This window comes from Eutrema salsugineum, unplaced genomic scaffold (assembly GCF_000478725.1).
Source record: "Eutrema salsugineum unplaced genomic scaffold, Eutsalg1_0 scaffold_2, whole genome shotgun sequence".
Lineage (NCBI taxonomy): Eukaryota > Viridiplantae > Streptophyta > Magnoliopsida > Brassicales > Brassicaceae > Eutrema > Eutrema salsugineum.
Genome location: NW_006256829.1, coordinates 1,791,676 through 1,809,346, shown reverse-complemented (window position 1 = coordinate 1,809,346; position 17,671 = coordinate 1,791,676). Strand labels below are relative to the sequence as shown.

Below are 17,671 nucleotides of genomic sequence, written 5' to 3'. Positions count from 1 at the left end.
TCTATTTCGCTCGAAGCTTTCAATATGGGCCAAATCAAACTCATTAATGGGCCATCTCATCTCTACGTTCATATTTTAATGGGCTTAAAACAAATAAGGGCTGGGCCCAAAACTTAGTGTTGAATATTAAGATATAAATACAAAAAAATGTAACCCAACAGGTTTAGTCGACTTCCCACATTTAAGCAAACTCTCTCTCTCTGCTTCTCTTCCCTCTTTCATTGAGCTGCCGCCGCCGTTTCCTCTCCCGAGCTAATTGAACTTCTCTCGTCTTCGTCGTCTCTTTCGGACTGCGATAACTTCGGGGGAGAAACTTCTGGCAGGTCAAACCAGGCGACGGCGAGCTCAATTTTTGGTAAGAAAGCTCGTTGTTTTTCTTTTTGAGTTATGTGAACAACTAGATGGGTCGATTGGGTTTTTGAGATCGCTTGAAAATATCGTACACTGTATTTTGGCTTGAAGATGTAAACTGAAAAGACGAAAATTTAGTTTTTTTTTATGTGTCTCTTGTTTATGTTGATGATGTCAACTAGGTTAACTATATAACTAGGTTTAGGTGGTATATTTTGAGTTACTAGTTGCTGGTTGACTTGCATCTGCTTACACTGCCGTTTACGAGTTTTTGAGGATTTTGTGGCACGTGTTTCGTTGAGGCTTAGATTTTGTTACTTAATCGTTTCTTTCCTCTGTATGAAGCTTATAGATATTGTATTGGCTGCTTGTGGTTGTTTTAATATATTTAAACAATGGTTTCGTGAGTCCTGGTGTCTTGTGGATTATCTGAATTTGTGACGCCGCACTTTTTGTTTTGATTGATTGGTTCTGTTTTACATCTAGCTACTCTTGTTATTATAATCAAGAGGTTCTTCATAGACCAAAGATGTTTGCTGTTACAAGAGAGTTCAGTTGAGAACCTTGGATCTACTTCCAAGTGGATCTTTAGTAAAAACTTTATATTTTCTTTGTTGTATAAGCTGATGTGTAGCTTTTGTATCTATTTTCTAGTCGAAGCTTTTGCTGATAAGGAATTTTTTTAGCTTTGTCTATCTCTGCCTCTGTATATATTTACCTTTGTATTTTGCTGGCTAAGAGGTTTGCGACATTACTTTGATCTTTGTGACAGGAATAAACGTTGCTACTCAGTTTTGGAGTAAGGTTGATTTGGAGCTTTGGAACATTTTTCATCATGCAGAGTTGGGGAATTAACTCTGCTATTAAGCTACTTACATATTCTGATGAGCTTTCCGATGGAAAACCGCTCTATGCTTCTTCCAATTGTCTTCCTGTGAAGGATTTGAACCGTGAACCTGCTGGTCATGCCTTCCATTCTGCTGCTCTCAAACTCCATGGTTGTGCAAAGGAAGCCACAGACAATAAAGATGATACCTCCGATAAGAAAGGCTCAGACGATAAGGATAAGGAATACATTCCTTCCTTTGACTCGTACAACAATAACAACAAAGGAAAGAAGAAGTCGGGGAAGCAACAACATGACCACTATGCGTTGTTGGGTTTGGGCAATTTAAGATATCTTGCAACAGAGGATCAGATTAGAAAAAGCTATCGCGAAGCTGCTTTGAAGCATCACCCTGATAAACTTGCTTGTCTCCTTCTCGCTGAGGAGACTGAAGAAGCGAAACAAGCCAAAAAAGATGCGATAGAATCTCACTTCAAGTTGATTCAAGAAGCATATGAGGTTTTGATGGACCCAACCAAAAGAAGAATATTTGACTCTACCGATGAGTTTGATGACGAAGTCCCAACTGATTGTGCGCCGCAAGACTTCTTCAAGGTTTTTGGTCCAGCATTTAAGAGAAACGCTAGGTGGTCAGTTAATCCGCGTGTACCAGATTTGGGTGATGAAAATACTCCACTTAGAGATGTTGATAGCTACTACAATTTTTGGTACGCTTTCAAAAGCTGGAGAGAGTTTCCTGAAGAAGAGGAGCATGATCTTGAGCAAGCAGATTCCCGTGAGGAAAAGAGGTGGATGGAGAGAGAGAATGCTAGAAAAACTCAGAAGGCTAGGAAAGAGGAATATGCTCGGATTAGGACTCTTGTCGACAATGCTTATAAAAAAGACCCAAGAATTTTGAAAAGAAAAGAGGACGAGAAGGCAAAGAAGCAGCAGAAGAAAGACGCTAAAGTTATGGCCAAGAAAAAGCTGGAAGAAGAAGCTGCAGCAGCTATTGAAGAAGAGAAAAGGCGAAAAGAAGAAGAAGCAAAACTTGCTGCAGAGGCTGCTCAGCAGCAAAAGAGAGCCAAGGAAAAAGAGAAGAAGCTTCTGCGCAAGGAACGAAGTCGGCTCAGAACTCTCTCTGCGCCTGTTCTGTCCCAGCGTCTGCTTGGCATCTCTATTGAACATGTGGAAGATCTATGCATGTCACTTAACACCGAGCAGTTGCGGAATCTATGCGACAAGATGGAAAACAAGGAAGGATTGAACTTGGCAAAGGTACTTAAGAATGGAAACAGCAGTAACGATGATGAAATAGAGAGCAAAGATGATGAAACAGAGAGTAAAGAAGAAGTTGCTCAAGTAGCTGCCAAGCAGAATGGTCATGTAGAAGCCAATGGATTTTCCATGGTAGATAGTGATACTCAGAAGAAAGACAAACCATGGAGTAAGGAAGAAGCTGACATGCTGAAAAAAGGAATGACCAAGTTCCCAAAAGGAACATCACGAAGATGGGAAGTCATATCAGAGTACATTGGTACAGGAAGATCCGTGGAGGAGATTCTCAAGGCAACTAAAACTGTGCTTCTTCAGAAACCTGACTCAGCTAAGGCACTCGATTCTTTTCTGGAAAAGAGGAAACCTGCTGCTTCAATCGCATCTCCTCTCTCTACACGTGAGGAACTTGGAGAACCTATTATACCGACCACACCTCTTGAAGACAACAACTCGACCAAAACAGAAACTAAAGAACAGTCGTCTGGTAACAGCCAAGAGAACAACAACAACGACAACTCTGAACCAATTGCTGCTGCTGGTTCAGACCCAGACGGTTGGTCTGCTGTGCAAGAGCTAGCTCTGGTTCAGGCTTTGAAGACGTTCCCAAAGGAGACAAACAAAAGATGGGAGAGAGTAGCAGCAGCTGTTCCAGGGAAAACGATGAACCAATGCAAGAAGAAGTTAAAGGACATCATCAGAAGCAAGAAACCCACAGCCTAATTATTCCGAGCCCTCAAGCTTGCATGGTCTGAAAATTTTGCTTTGACAGAGAAGAGCCTAGACTCAATTTTTGTTACGATTCATATTTTTCATATACATCATCATGCTACTATCCTATCCTTACATAGAGTGTTTGACAACCGAATCTATTCTTAGTTATCTATTTTGTTCTAATTTTATTTATATTTTCCCTGTCTTGATCTAATTTTATGTACTATCCAGTATCAATCTGGCTTTTCTTTTTCAATTTCATAAACTAATGAGTCGAAACCAAACACGAGTCGTTGACAAAGCAAACTGAACAAATCAAAGCAATAGAAACTAACATTTCATCAAATCAATTGTATTTAGTGTATATATATCTATGATTGTATATCACATCACAGTCGTTAAATAAGCCAGTTCTACAAAATCAACCATTTCATCCTCCTGATGAATCGTGATATGGCTATTGGTTACAAAGATGCCCCAACACTCATCTGCATATAGTCATTTCCGATGTCATCACCGAGGAAAACTGCAATTGCGTCGCTCATGCTACCCGCCTCTTTACCAATCCCTAAACCATGGTCGAGCCAGCTTGATGCAAGCCAAACATCAGGCCGTGTTATATCCAAGACGGGTTGCCGCTCTTTTTCCCTCTGCCCTACATAGTTATATACGGCTAGGTGAGTTTCTTGATCAGGCTCAAAATCTCAAATATAAGAAACCAATTGATGCAAGCGATGATTCTTCAAGATGTAAAGACAGGTTCTTAGGAAGAAGATGAAAGATGAAATATAATCAAGAAACTACTTCCAGTGAGGGTAAAATCGCAAAGGTGGACAGTGACTCACTTGGTGGAATTCCATCTGCATTGTGTTGTGTGGAAATTGAAATCTCTGAATGGACCAAACTCTTCAGGGAATCGTCAAACTCCTCTGATTTGATTTGGGATACACTAACTCCTACTACATTCGATGGAGAAGTTGAAGCGCAACTCTTGTACAAACTGTTGTTTGTACTATTATTTCTGATCTTGGCCTCCAGAAGCAACATATCAAGCAGACCGGTATCACAATTTGGAAAACAATCCGAGTCTTCTCTCCCCAATGGTGGTGGAGACTGAATGTAAGCATCAAATGGATCAAGGATATCTGATTGTGGAGGAGATGCCGATTTCTTCCACTGATCAAATGTTGCTTCTGAATATTGGAATGAAGGGAGCTCCAGCTTCACTGCCCCAAGTGAGGGGTTCGAAGTAGGAACAAGGCCATCCGTAAGGGTATGGCTGTCTGGAATCATAACAGGTGAATGTTGGTTTCCATAAGGAAGATGATCAACATCACAAGGAACTAAGAAACTGCAAGTTTTGGAAATCTTTTGTGGAGCTGTGTTCTGGAAATGTTCAGGCGAGGGGATTTCTTCCTTTATAGTACTGCTGCACCCAGGATACAACGATTCAGATCCCCGAAATCGCTTCGAGGAGGGTATCAATAGTGGCATGAAGTCTTCATATCGAGGAGAACTTGCACCATTTCCCAGAGTTTTGCATGAAACCATATCTGCTAAGTTAGAAGTACCAGGTAACATGTCGGAGACAAAATTAAGACTGTCAAAGAAGACATTAGATTCACAACTCCCGAGCTGCAAGAAATCTTGATGTCTTCTATCTCCTCCTAAAATTCTACTCTCAGTATACTCTGGACTCCACTCCAGTACTTCAACATGCATTTCAGGTGGATAAAGTGGTAAACCAGCTCGTAGTCGCCTCTTGATGCGAGTGTTCCAATAATTTTTTATCTCATTATCTGTTCGGCCAGGCAACTGGGGGAAAGAAAAAAACTCTCAAAAGTTTAGTCTTCAGAGACACATTAGAAAGATGGAAACAAATTACAAAAAACACACTTACATGAGCAGCCATGCGCGCCCATCTATTGCCCATCTTGGCATGCAGTTCAACAATGAGCTGTTCTTCTTCTTGGCTAAAAGCTCCTTTCTTCAAGTTTGGCCTCAGATGATTAGCCCACCTTAGGCGGCAGCTTTTACCACAACGGAACAGGCCCGTGTGTTTCTGCACAGCATTCCAGTTACCCTCTCCATGCTTCTTCACATAGTCAACAAGAATGTCGTCTTCAGCTGAGCTCCATGGCCCTTTCTTCAGGGCATTTCCTTCCCATCTACTTCTGCAGTCACTTCCATTATCAGTAAATGGTGACTCGTTATCACTTCCCATCTCAGTGCTCGTGTAACTCATCTCTTTCTAATTTAGAGCAAATCAATCCACAGCACTTGCAGCAATCATTTAGACATCAAACTCCCACCTGAACATGGTGTGGCCAACAAAAATCAATCAACATATAATAGCTGCAAACGCTCTGATATTTCACTTTCAGCCAGTGAACTTGGAAAGGTATATATAGCAAATCGAAATAGAAAATTGTCAAGACTCTTGGATACCAGAAGACGAAAACAACAAGAAGGATTAATCTATCACGAAGAAGATCCACGTCAAATTTGAAGGAAAATAAATCAAAATCGGAGCAAGAGATCAGCTGAAAGAGATCGGAACGCACAAAGAAAAATCTCCCTGATTATGGATTTGAAACACACACAAAACCTTCATCTACCTTGCATATTTCTAGCTAAATTCAAGCTCAATAATGATCTTAAAGACTAATCATAGATCCATGAATAAAAATTCGAGATAGAACGGAAGGATGATCTAGAAAAAAAAAAAAACAAATTAGGCGGAGAAGCTCCTACGATTTTTCTCAGGGACTTTGCAAGTTACGAAGAAGATAGAAAGAAGAAATTACCAAAGCTTGATTGAGATCTTAGCTTCGGCTGCTCAACATCGAGTGGAAATGGAAGGAGGAAGAAGCAAAGCTCTTTCTCTTCGTTTTACTCTTTTCTACTTTTCCTTTTTTCAGGAAATTATATATATGAAAATGGGACATAACGTTTTTTTTGTTGATAGCGATGAAATTATATTGTAAATTTTATTACTACCAAAATAAAATTAGACAGAGCTTTAAAGTGGTACTGCCGTACTGGTAATAGATTTTGGATAGTGTTTTAAACTGTTAGTATTAGCAATTTAAACCATGGATTCCACTTTTAACAAAATAAAACCTGGTTTCCATTATAGTGTGATTTAGATTGACATACATAAAATTATTACTAAAAAAGGTAAATTATCAGGCAAGACAATCTATTGAACACGAAGTACTCTATAATTTATTACTTCATTAATAGCGCCATGTGATTATTTTTTTATTTTTTAATGGGGGTAAGATATGATATATACTTACATGATTGCTATGGAATCTGAACAATTACTAGTATTTCTAACTATATTTTACCAATGCAAAAGATAATGAAAACCATTAACATTTGACTATTGAATGTTAAAGAGACTAAATAAAAAATGATGAGAATGTTTCTCTCCTATCAATTTGGATCATCAAAATCGAATATTCTTCGTTATGAAGGCAGTCAGAGAAAGTGCGGATGGATATATAAGTCTCTCGGGCCGTTTTAACCATATTACCTTTATAAGAAATGTATTTAGTGTACTACACTACTAGTAGGATCCAACGTAACTAAATCAAACTGACCAAAAACATATTTTGGTAAAATTGGATTAGGAATTTTCATTTTCTAGAAAGAACCAAGATGCCCCCACACATAGTAAAAGAACAAGGAAAGTGACATGGTAATTGAATAAATTGATAGTGAAACTTGTAAGAAAGAAAGAAATAGAGGGCGGCGCCGGCGTAAGTCCCTTTATTCTCACTTTTGCAGGCTTTTTGTGGGCTAAGTTATCAGTTTTGATTGCGCAACACAACCTGCTCACTCTCTTATCTCATTTATATGCTCACGTATATGTATGTATTCTAATTCTCCTATAAAGACAAACACTTGCATGGCTTACGAAAGCTTGATAAAGACAAGAAGAGAGAAAAATAGATAAGGAGGAAGATATATATAGATGATGCAATTGTAATTGTAGACATCCATGCATAACAGAATCAGAAAAGTGGAGGAATCAATCTATGCATGCCTTAGATTAGAGATCAAACTTTTATCTGCAACATTATTTAGATCTTCTCATTGTTATTTTCTCTACATTAACCGTCTTTATTTAACTAACAAACTAAGAGCTAATGTCATTGAATCATGTGATTTATGAATTTTGTCTTTGATAAATTAAAACATATTTTTATTAGCTAAAACATCTTTTAAACAGTTTAGGTTTGATATGGATATCCGCAAACACTCGATATTCTACAGAGACTAATGAGATCCACTACTTTTTCGCCATTGCTTTTTCGTATGTAAACTAGGTGCGAACTGTATGTCCATGTCCAAAAGTGAAGAATTGTGTTTGGAAATCCCGGTTTTATGCATGAATATCTGTTACAAGTATTTACAATCCCTTTTACATATTCGAAGCCTGCCAATTAAAAAGTTTGGACTACTTTCAACATGTTTCGGCTCAGCGGGCCCAAACATTTTGTATTAATATTTTGTCCGAAACAATAAAAACATTGTATTATATTGTCCATATAGTGCTAACATGCCAGGCCCATAAGTAAATTCTTTTTTTTTATTTTACGACAACAAAAAGAAAAAAAAGCATTACCAGATGATCAACTGACGTGGATTAACATGTCTCGGTTAACGGCGAAAAACAAACTTATTGAATAAGTTCCCTTTTCTCTCTCGCTCGTACGTGTAAAAATATCATTGGTTCTATGTCGCAGAGCGTGACGCCACGCGCATGAAAAATGTAAAGACATTAGCCCACTCGCACCTGGTGCGCGTTGGGCGCGTTAAGCCAAAATCGAAAGGTTTAACCACTATGAATTTTGCTCGTATTTTGCCAAAACGCGGTCATGCGCGACTTTTTCGCGAGTGAGCTATTTTTTTATTATTATTTTTTTTTTCGGTGCGTTTTATTTGTTATTGGATTGTCGTTTTCGTCATAATTTAGTGAAAATAGTAGCAATGCTCCTAGCTCTACTTATTAACATCGATCAATGTTATATGCGTTTTACTTGTTATCCGTTGCCGTTTTGCATTATCTCTTCTTCTTTTTTCTGGGTAGAAGCTTTTCGCATTTTCTTCTTCCGGCCGTGAAATCGAGCAATACTTGAAATGGGTCTTTGAGTTCAGCTATCCGATCTCCATTTCAAAGTAAACTGGGAACAATTAAGGAATTTAGGAGTGTGATGCGAAACAATCTGTGTGTATGTATTTGGTTGCAAAGATTCCGTCTCTGCAGATATTTAGAGCACCTTACTCTGTTATTCGATAAGATAATGCTGTTGCTGATTTTGAAACCTGCCCAGAGTTTCATCATAAGATGCTACTTATCTTACTTTTGTGTAATTTAGTGTCTCTTATCTTACAGGAGAACCTGATATTGCAAAGGTACAAGTTCAGTTGCTTCATTTTCTTGACTATTTAGTGGTCGTCGTGGGCTCAGATTTTGAATTACTACTATTTTTGCTGATAGCATGACTGAGACTATATCACAGAAGTGCAGGGGACAATGTCCTTGAAAGGGGAGGGTTATGCTGTATCTTCAGAATTCTCACTTGGTCTTGTTGCTTTGTGTATGTCTTTTTTTTGGTGGCTCAAGGCCGTGGAGGTGATTCGCTCGGTTCCATGGACTCCTTTGTCCATCGCTTACTCCAGTATTTGGGGAGCAAAAAGAGGTTAATCGTCTATGCTCTGGATTTCATAGTAACTGTGTAACTGGTTAAACTAGATAACTGCTTCGAAGTTCAGCCTTTACCTTTTTCTGTGGAGTATGGACTTTTAGAAAGCTTTATCTGATGTTTGTTGCAGACAGAATCAGAGGTCATTGTCTCAAAGCTCTCTATTCCGCAAACACATTATGATTTGGAGTGCGTAAGGCCTGATTTCATAATGCTCCGTAAATTAGACCTTGTCTCAGAAGGTGATTGATGCTTTTGCAGATAAATATTCCTTGTTTCTCATTGGTCATTTTGTCTAGCTGGTTTTGATTGATTTTGACCCAATGAAACACAGAGATAAATTGGAGGAGCCTTGGGGACAAGAGTGATCCCTTCAGTTCTGGTGTTATCTATGTCAAAAGGAAAGTATGAGCTTGTTCGTATGTTGATGATCCAGTTGGGTGTTAGTTACTGCTTTCACGAGTAATGCATAAGGTGGTAACACCATTTTTATACTCTCAGCTCAGATATATATTCATTTTCAGTCTAGAGAGCTGGATTCTGATACAGGTTAGATGCTTTCGGTGGTGCAGGTTTTTGGTTTAAGAACTCTGGACGAAGATAATATGCTTGCTAATAGCCACAGAGAACTGGATTCTGATAGCGTTGGTCACTTGGCAGGTCAGCACTTTCTCATCGGATCCAAGCCTAATAGCCGCGGTTACAATGATGGCAAGACAAAGATATCGTTGACAAGACAACATGACCAAAAAATTATTTCATGCTTTTTCTACCTCAATGAAAACCCCTCAATAATGAAAGTCATCATTAATTTAAACATTTATATCTTGTCCACTTTTGTTATTTACCTACAGTTTCCAACCCAATAATTTATCTAGATAAATTTCCGTACTTCAATTGGTCTGAAGCTATAGTATAATCATTTCGTTGGCGTGGAGAATCTCAAACTGGCCAACTCTAATGCTAAGTCGCTAATGCGGCAGCTAAAAGTCAAGCGGTCAAAGAGTTTGTGTCAACAAACCAAATAAACAATTTAATATATCATATATGATCAAAAAAGTTAAGATCATATCAGCTGCTCATGTTTTCTCTTTCAACTTCTTATCTACCACCACCAAACTACAAATCGTCTGAGTATTTTCAAACAATTATTATTCTCACCTTAGATATGATTAAAACGAAAATATACATTCCAAAGACGTGATGGCTACCTAACGCATATTCAATTATGAGTGGTTGAACATTTAAATTCTTGGACAGTTTTGAATCAACGCATTTTCATTACACGAAAATGAGTCGGGGAAACTTTTTTCTTAGAATAAACATTTGTATTAGGGTAATTGTCGACACTGTTTCTAAGTAGAATTTTAGAGACAGTTGATGGCTGTATATTCAATAGTGCTTAACGATTTTTGTCTGATTAATGGTGTCTTCTTGTGTGAAGTCTTAAATTTAATCTTCGAAAATTTTATGTCTCTTGAAGCGATATAATATGTAAAAAAGTTTAACAGAAAAAGTTGATATATAATGGCAATTAAGAACACTCGACAGCAGTTAAAAAATTTAGATCTAGAAATGAAATCTTGCAATCTGCTTATAAAAATAGGTTAAACAAAAAAATTTGCTTATAAGAATAACTTGACAACTAGTGGAAAAAAGGTTTGAAAGTTGCGACCACCTTCTTGAATTGGTCGCAAAACGACATATACGACACCGTTCCGTCGTTCCCTGCGAGAACTCTGTATTTATCCTTCCTCGTGAAGTTAGTACACTCAAACCCTAACGTAGCCGCCAAGATTCTCTGTACATAGTTGGCCACATCATATGGGCTCTTCCCTGACGAACAAGTGGCCTCCACTTCGAGCTGGTTCAAGAACGTCACCTCGTAAACCGGTCTCGGGTTCATGAAAAAGAAGATCGGATCAAAACCCTTCCATCCTCTGGCGGTAGTCGCATGAAAGAATCCAACTCTATAGTTCATTGCCACAGGAACGATCTTATCCGTCAATTCCGCGAAAAGCGCGCTAAACCTCAGCAGAAACGGCTCGCGACAAGTGGTTCCCTCAGGATATACCACTAAGTCCCCATTAGATAACTCTTTCTTGATAATCTCGGCGTCTACTTGCCGAACTCGAGTTAACCGGAAGGTTGGAATCGGAGATAGAATCTCGGATAGTCGAGAAACAGAGTAGGTAACGGCTGGGATGCTACGTCCAAGCACGTAGGATAATATGACAGGATCCATTACGGTTCTATGAGTGCACACGAATAGTACACCTAGGTTTCCGGCGGTTGCTTGTGCCAGAGGCTTTCCTTTTACGATGAAACGAATGTTGAATATACGTGAAATGTAAGGTATGGCCCATAATGGGAGCATGAAGCCGATGAAGAGTCGAATCACAGCTAAGATTATTCCGAAAGGGATCCAAACAAGGATGAGCAACGCGGTGGCTGGTGTCGGTAGCTTCACTAGACGTCCATCGTGAAAGATAACCGGTAGTGGCTGTGCATGAATTTGCTGGTTCTCAACGTTGTAGTTTGATGGAATTGGTGCATGAATTTGCTCCTACTTATACAATCATTAATATATTCATATTAGTCATGTATTGGTGTGAATATTTGAAAAAGAAAAACAGTATTTTATTAATTTATACTATAATTTCTAGTATCAGTTAGTTTGTGTTCGAATATATTCTCATAAGCAAAGAATATTGATAATGTTTTTCATTTCTTAGTACTCACCTCACATAACGACAAGAAAGTTGGGGAATCCAAGATAGCCGGTCGTCCAAGACCTAGTTGAGGTCTCCGATTAACAAACAAGTTAGCCACACTGTTGAAAACAGATCGATCGACATCGGTTTCTTGAATCAAACCGGTGGCATAACCGAAACGGTTAACGATTATCTCTGTACCGATGACTTCATCGGCTCTAAGATGGTCTTTAGCGAATCTCTCCACCATAACTCGTGGCATTCTTGTCACAACGACGCTCTTCTCACACGAACCAAACGCTCTCCAAGCGTCCATGCTGACATCATCCATGTAAAATTTAGGAAGAACAGCTCGAGCCACTGATTCGATCTCTGATTCGCGCAAACCGGCCGTTGCAACGAATATCATCAGCTTGAGGCTACAGTTTCTGTAGCTCAAAACGTCAAGGAGTGCTATGATAGGCCAGAGAAACAGCAGGGCTGCAAAACGGATTAGACCTGATGCTTCGAAAGCCACGAGCATGAAGTAGGCGAAGGGTTTGGGGTTTTTCAATAGTGTTCCTTCGAGCTCAGACACGACCGAGTACGATGTTGTCGTTGATGACTCCATCACCGCTTAATTGGTTTTTGTTGTGTGTGTTGTATCTTGAGTTTTTGATTTGTCTGAATATGAAAAATATAGGATTATATAGTTAGCTTTTATATGGTTTGGAGTGACTTGTATTAGTCGTCTCTAATGCAAATAACACGGCAGTTTATCAGTTTCGCAACCACTTTCTTTGTTATTAATTTATTTGACGTTGAATAGTATTCCTGAAGTTATTAACTTTGAGAATATTAGTCATAGCATTCCTGAAGTCAATATGTATATCTTCTTCTTTTTTTGTCGGCGAAAGGCTTTATGTCAATATGTATATCTATACGTAGAATACGAGGAAATAAGATAAGGTACGTATTGAACGTAAACGTGCGCTGTCTTCCCTCTTTTAGTGTATAAACGTAAATACACAATCAACAAAGCGGAACAATTTGATGGCTTAACTTTCACCAACTTGCTTCCGAAAATTGGTCGGGCTGCACCAATATTAGGTCACGTGTACACCTAAATATGCAAAGATAAATAACAGGTCACTGACCTTATGTAGGTATACCGTATAATGTTTTTTCAAATATATTTTCGAATGGTATCTATTTTGAATTTCATGGATTCCTTTTTGCATGTCACGTTTAATAGTTTACGTACGGGATTTTTTTTCTTTCTTTTTGAACCTTTTCTCTGGTTTGCGAAGTTGAAACCTGATCGACGGATTTGACATCCCATCAAATTATAACAATTTTTTTAATGATTTTGATCGTTCCTATTTTAACCGAATTTTATAAACATTTAACATCCCGACAAATCATGATGTCTTGCCTGTGTGGTTCAAATTGGTTTACCAAAAAATGTGGTTTCCCTTGGGCTTTTTGGTGGACTTTCTAAACTCTACCGAGTGCACCTCAATTTCTATATAGCGATATTTCGCTGTCTTCGTCCGTCACCGATTTGGGGTTTTTTTTTTTTTTGGCAGTGTTTATATATCTACTATAGAAATTCTAGAAGGTAGAAATAGAAAAAATCTTACTATAATTGAGTACATAAAACAACACGCGGAGCACATAGCTTGAGCGATGAACTTAATAAGACCCACCAAAACCAAAAGATAACAAAAGGAGAATTTACGAGCTGAGGCTAAAATGACACCTAAAGCTAGACAGGGTTCGTAGGGTTCACACTTCGTACAAATGAAAAGAAAAGGTTAATTAAAGATTTAGTATTGAAATATAATGCCACATTTAATTATCCTTTTTTTTACTTTGATAAAAATGTCACACTTATATGATTGCATGCATGATTAAGACAAACGTTATAAAGCTCGAAAGTCGAAGTTACCATCTGTAAACAAAACCGACTCGTTAATCCCAATTCCTCAACTTTTCCCTTTTGTGTCTCTCGTTCTTCTGTTCTTGATTTAATAGCTAAAAGAAAATAATAAAATGTAGGGGCTTTAATAAGAATGTATTGAAGTTATAACAAAAATTTACATCATTAACTTTTGATAAGACTGTAAATTTCACATTTGTTTTTGTTTTGGTAAACTATTTCACATTTGTTATTAGTTGCTACACATCTAAGTTTGGTTATTTACGGAAATTTCAAAGAAAATCACATCATATCGATAAAACTAATTGAAGTTTTGCTTTAACAAATAAAAAAAAATTAATGAAGTTTTTGAGCACTTAGAAGTTATTGGCATTTCGGTACGTAGTCGCCGCTTTTATTTGGTGTTTTATTTTCCTATATAGCGCGCCAATTCGTAAGTGGCAAACAAAGAAAGGGACAATAATAATTTTAATAATCACAACTATGGATTGATGTGATACAAAATAGCAATGGATACTGAACTTAGGTTAATAATAATCAGTAGAGATCTATGAAGACACATTTAGATATAGGGGAGGATAATTGGTGACCTCTATACCTAATCCTAACACAAATTTGGCGAAAGTAATCATTTTAAAATATAGTTATCAACATTAAGCGCCCTAATGCCGGCATCTAGATGACTAGATGTGAGCTTGATTAATTTCGACTCCAAATTAACAGAGCTTGATTCCAATACAACTCAAAAAATGAAATAATCATAGTTTTTCATCATGATCGATAAAGGCTCTGAGGTTATGAGATCTTTAATAATTAGTACTACTGTGCATAGAGAGTTAAGCTCTCGTATGGATGAAAGAGAGGAAGGATTAAACTCCTGGAACACTATGTACAAAATACCTTTAACAAAAAAAAAAAAAAACTATATACAAAAGAGAAAGGAAATATTTATAAAAAATGGTTTCTTGAAGTCTTTCTTTGAATCAAACCAGACTTAACTATATGACATTAGGGTTTTCTTCTCATTGAAAAAAGGTTAATTTTTTAATTATTTGTGTAAAATTTGTATTAGTTTCAAGTAGTGTTTTTATATTAAATATTAGTGTCTCTCGATCGGTTTTATTGAGGTAAGACGAATCCGGATTGGCTTCAATAATTAAGTTTACAACAAGTTGATGGGAGAGTGACCTTTTCTAAGATACATATACAGTACCTTTTGTTTGTCTCACTATGCAAAATGGATGCATTTGCATCTCAACCAATAATTAATCATTTCCGTAAAGCCTACAAACTACGTAACAGTTGAGGAATAAAGAAACATGATTAGTTTGGCCAAAACATATTTACAACGAATTTAAAAGAAAATCTAAAAGGCACTTTAGGACATTAAAGAGTAAAAGGGATTACCCAAAATTGCCATGAAAAATGTAGGCCACGAGGCAGATCCCAGGAAATGATAACCACTTTTTATATTAAGTGGCTATCGGATATATATATTCAAGAAAACCAAGGTACTCGTACTCAATCTATACTCGTATATGTAAGTAGATCTTGTTGCCGGTAAGAAAAATATAAACCTTGAATTCCAAGGTACTCCCATGCATGAGTCTCCGTACCCAACCTGATTTCCTTATTAATAAACAAGTACTAACTAAAAGATAAATTACCATATTTATACACATTCTAAATTAAGTATTAGTTTTTAAGAGTTTCTGCACGGTATCATGAAAAAGTATGAATCTATAGTACATATGTATATAATATTAATCTAAATGAAAATAATTAAAAACCGATTGAATACCCAATATACCGGGGGTATCTATCAGTATTGATCTAGACAAAAGCTGAAAAGCATATACCTTTTAGTACTGTCTCACAATTATTCTGCGAAAATATGATTTTATATAGCGTTTATGAAGTATTTACCTTTCAACTATTTACGAGATTGATCATTCGATTGTAAGTAAAAAAATGATATAGGTACAAAAGTGATTGATGTTTATCTCAAAAACTCTTTTGTTATCCTTTCAAGAACTTTTAGTGGTGGGGCTTATAAAAACCAACGCGATTTGTCTTAAGCTAACAAAAGATAAAAACATAAACAAAATAGAGGAAAAGCATAGGAAAAAAATGGCAGGTCACGGATCATCTTGTGGAGCATGCAAGTTCCTAAGGAGAAAATGCAATAGCGACTGCGTCTTCTCGCCTTACTTTAGCTACGAGCAAGCCTCTTCCCATTTTGCAGCGGTCCACAAAATCTTCGGTGCAAGCAATGTCTCGAAGCATTTGCTTCATTTGCCTTTACATCAAAGAAGCGCGGCTGCAATCACCATCTCCTATGAGGCTCTCTCTCGCATGTGTGATCCTGTTTATGGCTGCGTCGCTCATGTCTTTGCTCTTCAGCAACAGGTCTCTCAAAACTTTGGACACGATTTTTTTGTTGTTTTTGTTAAGACAGTCTCAAATTACCCTGGAGATCCTATATGAAAAGCTTATATCAGATGTATGTTTTTTTGGGCTAAGGAATCAAATGTATATTTGATGTTATAAAATACCATTTCTTATTTTTTAAATAAAGGAAACCCGAAAAAACTTTCTTAATACAATTTTAGAATTAATATGGCCATGTCCGAATGCGACAGTTTTCCGTATTAGGTAGCCTAGTTAAGTTAAATAATTTAAAATTAATAAAAAAAGGGAAAAACTCTTCACTTTGAATCATTTAGTTATAGGAAACAAGTTGATCATGTTGCTTCTTGGGCTTTTGTTTTTAAGGTCGTGACTTTGCAAGAGGAGATCGAGTTTCTGGGGACGCAAATGGCGAATTTCTCCTACTCTAGCCAAAGCATATCACAATCTACCAACATGCCGGAGCCTCTGAATCAGATGAGAATGGACACGACCGGTTTTGTCGACGAGAGTCTTTTGAACAACGACGACGGAAGAAACTGCCTTGAAGGGTTCTTCACGAACCCGGAGGAAGTGCTCGTGAATCATCCATGGTTTCAGAACATGGATTACTATCACTATGCACCACAACATTATTAGATGTGAACTATAAATATGATCGATCATGCTCTGTTCTTACAGATGCGCGCGGACCATGTTTTTTTGCCATGATAATCGGATCATTTTATGTTTTTTATTTCCTTAGAGGTCACGTTATTAATTGTCTGTAATTTGGTAAGGCTTAAGTAGTTGTTAGACTCCAGTTTAACATTTGATTAGTATAGAATATGCATTTAGGCAATGCTACTCTTTAAGTCAGTTGTATGAAAGTGTTTCCCGTGCGTCTCTATATGTGAAATGTTTGTCATTCGTCGGCTAATTAAGTTCTAATTAATGTGATATAAAAATATTAGGTTTTAGATTCAAAAAAAAAAAAAATAGGTTTCTTTCCGTCTCTCGTGTTGTATTTGAGACAAAAAAAAATATATAAAAGCCTGGTGAAATATTATGTATTTCAGTATTTGTTATTGGCTGATCATTTTACTATTCAGAAATTTTAGTATATGATGGATTTTGAATTATAAACTCTAGAATTGTTGCTATTTTTTAAGAAAATTGGGGGAACAGATGATTTTATAAGCCATGGCCCATGGGAAGTCTTTCTAAATTAGTGGGCTTGAAATATCTATTTAGGTCCATAAATAATATAAATGTTTAATATTTCTACGAGCTCGATGGCTTATAGCAGGAAGGTAATTAATCCTCTTAATACATAAAATGTTACAGCTCTTCCAAAAACAGTGACATGAGAAAAAATATAGGGCGAGTGTAATACAGAAAGGTAATTAAGTATAAAATAACAACTGAATTTTTCTTGGTTTTCTTTTTTGGTTTTTTGTTTCTATTCGAAAAATGTGAAAGTCTCTTCATTTATTAAATACGGTTTATTACGACTCCAAAAAAAAAAAAAAAAATGTCTTGATGCACCCAACAAAAGCACTTAACTTTACAAAAATATACAATACGTAAATGAAATTCGAGTTTGGCGTTTTTTCCCAAAAATTGATAATAATCTGGTGTTTTTTACTTTTTGCTTCGTAATTAAGTCACTTCAGTTTGGATCTTGTTTTGTTTTTTTTCTTCGCACTGTCTGAAAACCGTAATATGGAGACAAATTGTAAGTTGAATCTCTTGACATACGAGT

General features: G+C 37.0%; 4 protein-coding genes and 1 long non-coding RNA gene across 7 annotated transcripts; 3 read left to right on the top strand and 2 right to left on the bottom strand.

Annotated features, from left to right (window-relative positions):
• The first annotated feature begins 165 nt into the window (after positions 1 to 165).
• LOC18019279 (dnaJ homolog subfamily C member 2) lies at positions 166 to 3,358 on the top strand. The gene is made up of 2 exons (XM_006399009.2): positions 166 to 355; positions 1,124 to 3,358. The coding sequence occupies exon 2, from the start codon at positions 1,187 to 1,189 to the stop codon at positions 3,173 to 3,175; it is 1,989 nt and encodes a 662-aa protein (XP_006399072.1). The 5' UTR covers positions 166 to 355; positions 1,124 to 1,186; the 3' UTR covers positions 3,176 to 3,358.
• Positions 3,359 to 3,502: 144 nt separating this feature from the next.
• LOC18019278 (transcription factor MYB33) lies at positions 3,503 to 6,098 on the bottom strand. 2 transcript variants are annotated; one of them, XM_006399008.2, is made up of 4 exons: positions 5,974 to 6,098; positions 5,067 to 5,478; positions 4,012 to 4,981; positions 3,503 to 3,821 (listed from the first exon to the last, which is right to left on the bottom strand). In XM_006399008.2, the coding sequence occupies exons 2-4, from the start codon at positions 5,409 to 5,411 to the stop codon at positions 3,631 to 3,633; spliced, it is 1,506 nt and encodes a 501-aa protein (XP_006399071.1). In that variant the 5' UTR covers positions 5,412 to 5,478; positions 5,974 to 6,098; the 3' UTR covers positions 3,503 to 3,630. The 2 variants fall into 2 exon arrangements, with proteins under 2 accessions (XP_006399071.1, XP_024012018.1); XM_024156250.1 differs by having other exon boundaries at positions 3,579 to 3,816.
• Positions 6,099 to 8,243: 2,145 nt separating this feature from the next.
• LOC18019277 lies at positions 8,244 to 9,744 on the top strand. Of its 2 annotated transcripts, XR_002899608.1 has the most exons (5): positions 8,244 to 8,593; positions 8,679 to 8,880; positions 9,014 to 9,125; positions 9,218 to 9,357; positions 9,456 to 9,744. It is a non-coding gene; the product is annotated as an uncharacterized LOC18019277 (long non-coding RNA). The 2 variants fall into 2 exon arrangements; XR_002899607.1 differs by having other exon boundaries at positions 8,244 to 8,880.
• A 784-nt stretch (positions 9,745 to 10,528) lies between these two features.
• Positions 10,529 to 12,207, bottom strand: LOC18019276 (glycerol-3-phosphate acyltransferase 7). Its single transcript, XM_006399006.1, has 2 exons — positions 11,626 to 12,207; positions 10,529 to 11,449 (listed from the first exon to the last, which is right to left on the bottom strand). Exons 1-2 carry the CDS (start codon positions 12,205 to 12,207, stop codon positions 10,529 to 10,531), a joined length of 1,503 nt encoding a protein of 500 aa, XP_006399069.1.
• A 3,441-nt stretch (positions 12,208 to 15,648) lies between these two features.
• On the top strand, positions 15,649 to 16,566 carry LOC18019275 (LOB domain-containing protein 33). The gene is made up of 2 exons (XM_024156257.1): positions 15,649 to 15,927; positions 16,294 to 16,566. The coding sequence occupies exons 1-2, from the start codon at positions 15,649 to 15,651 to the stop codon at positions 16,564 to 16,566; spliced, it is 552 nt and encodes a 183-aa protein (XP_024012025.1).
• The last annotated feature ends 1,105 nt before the right edge of the window (positions 16,567 to 17,671 follow it).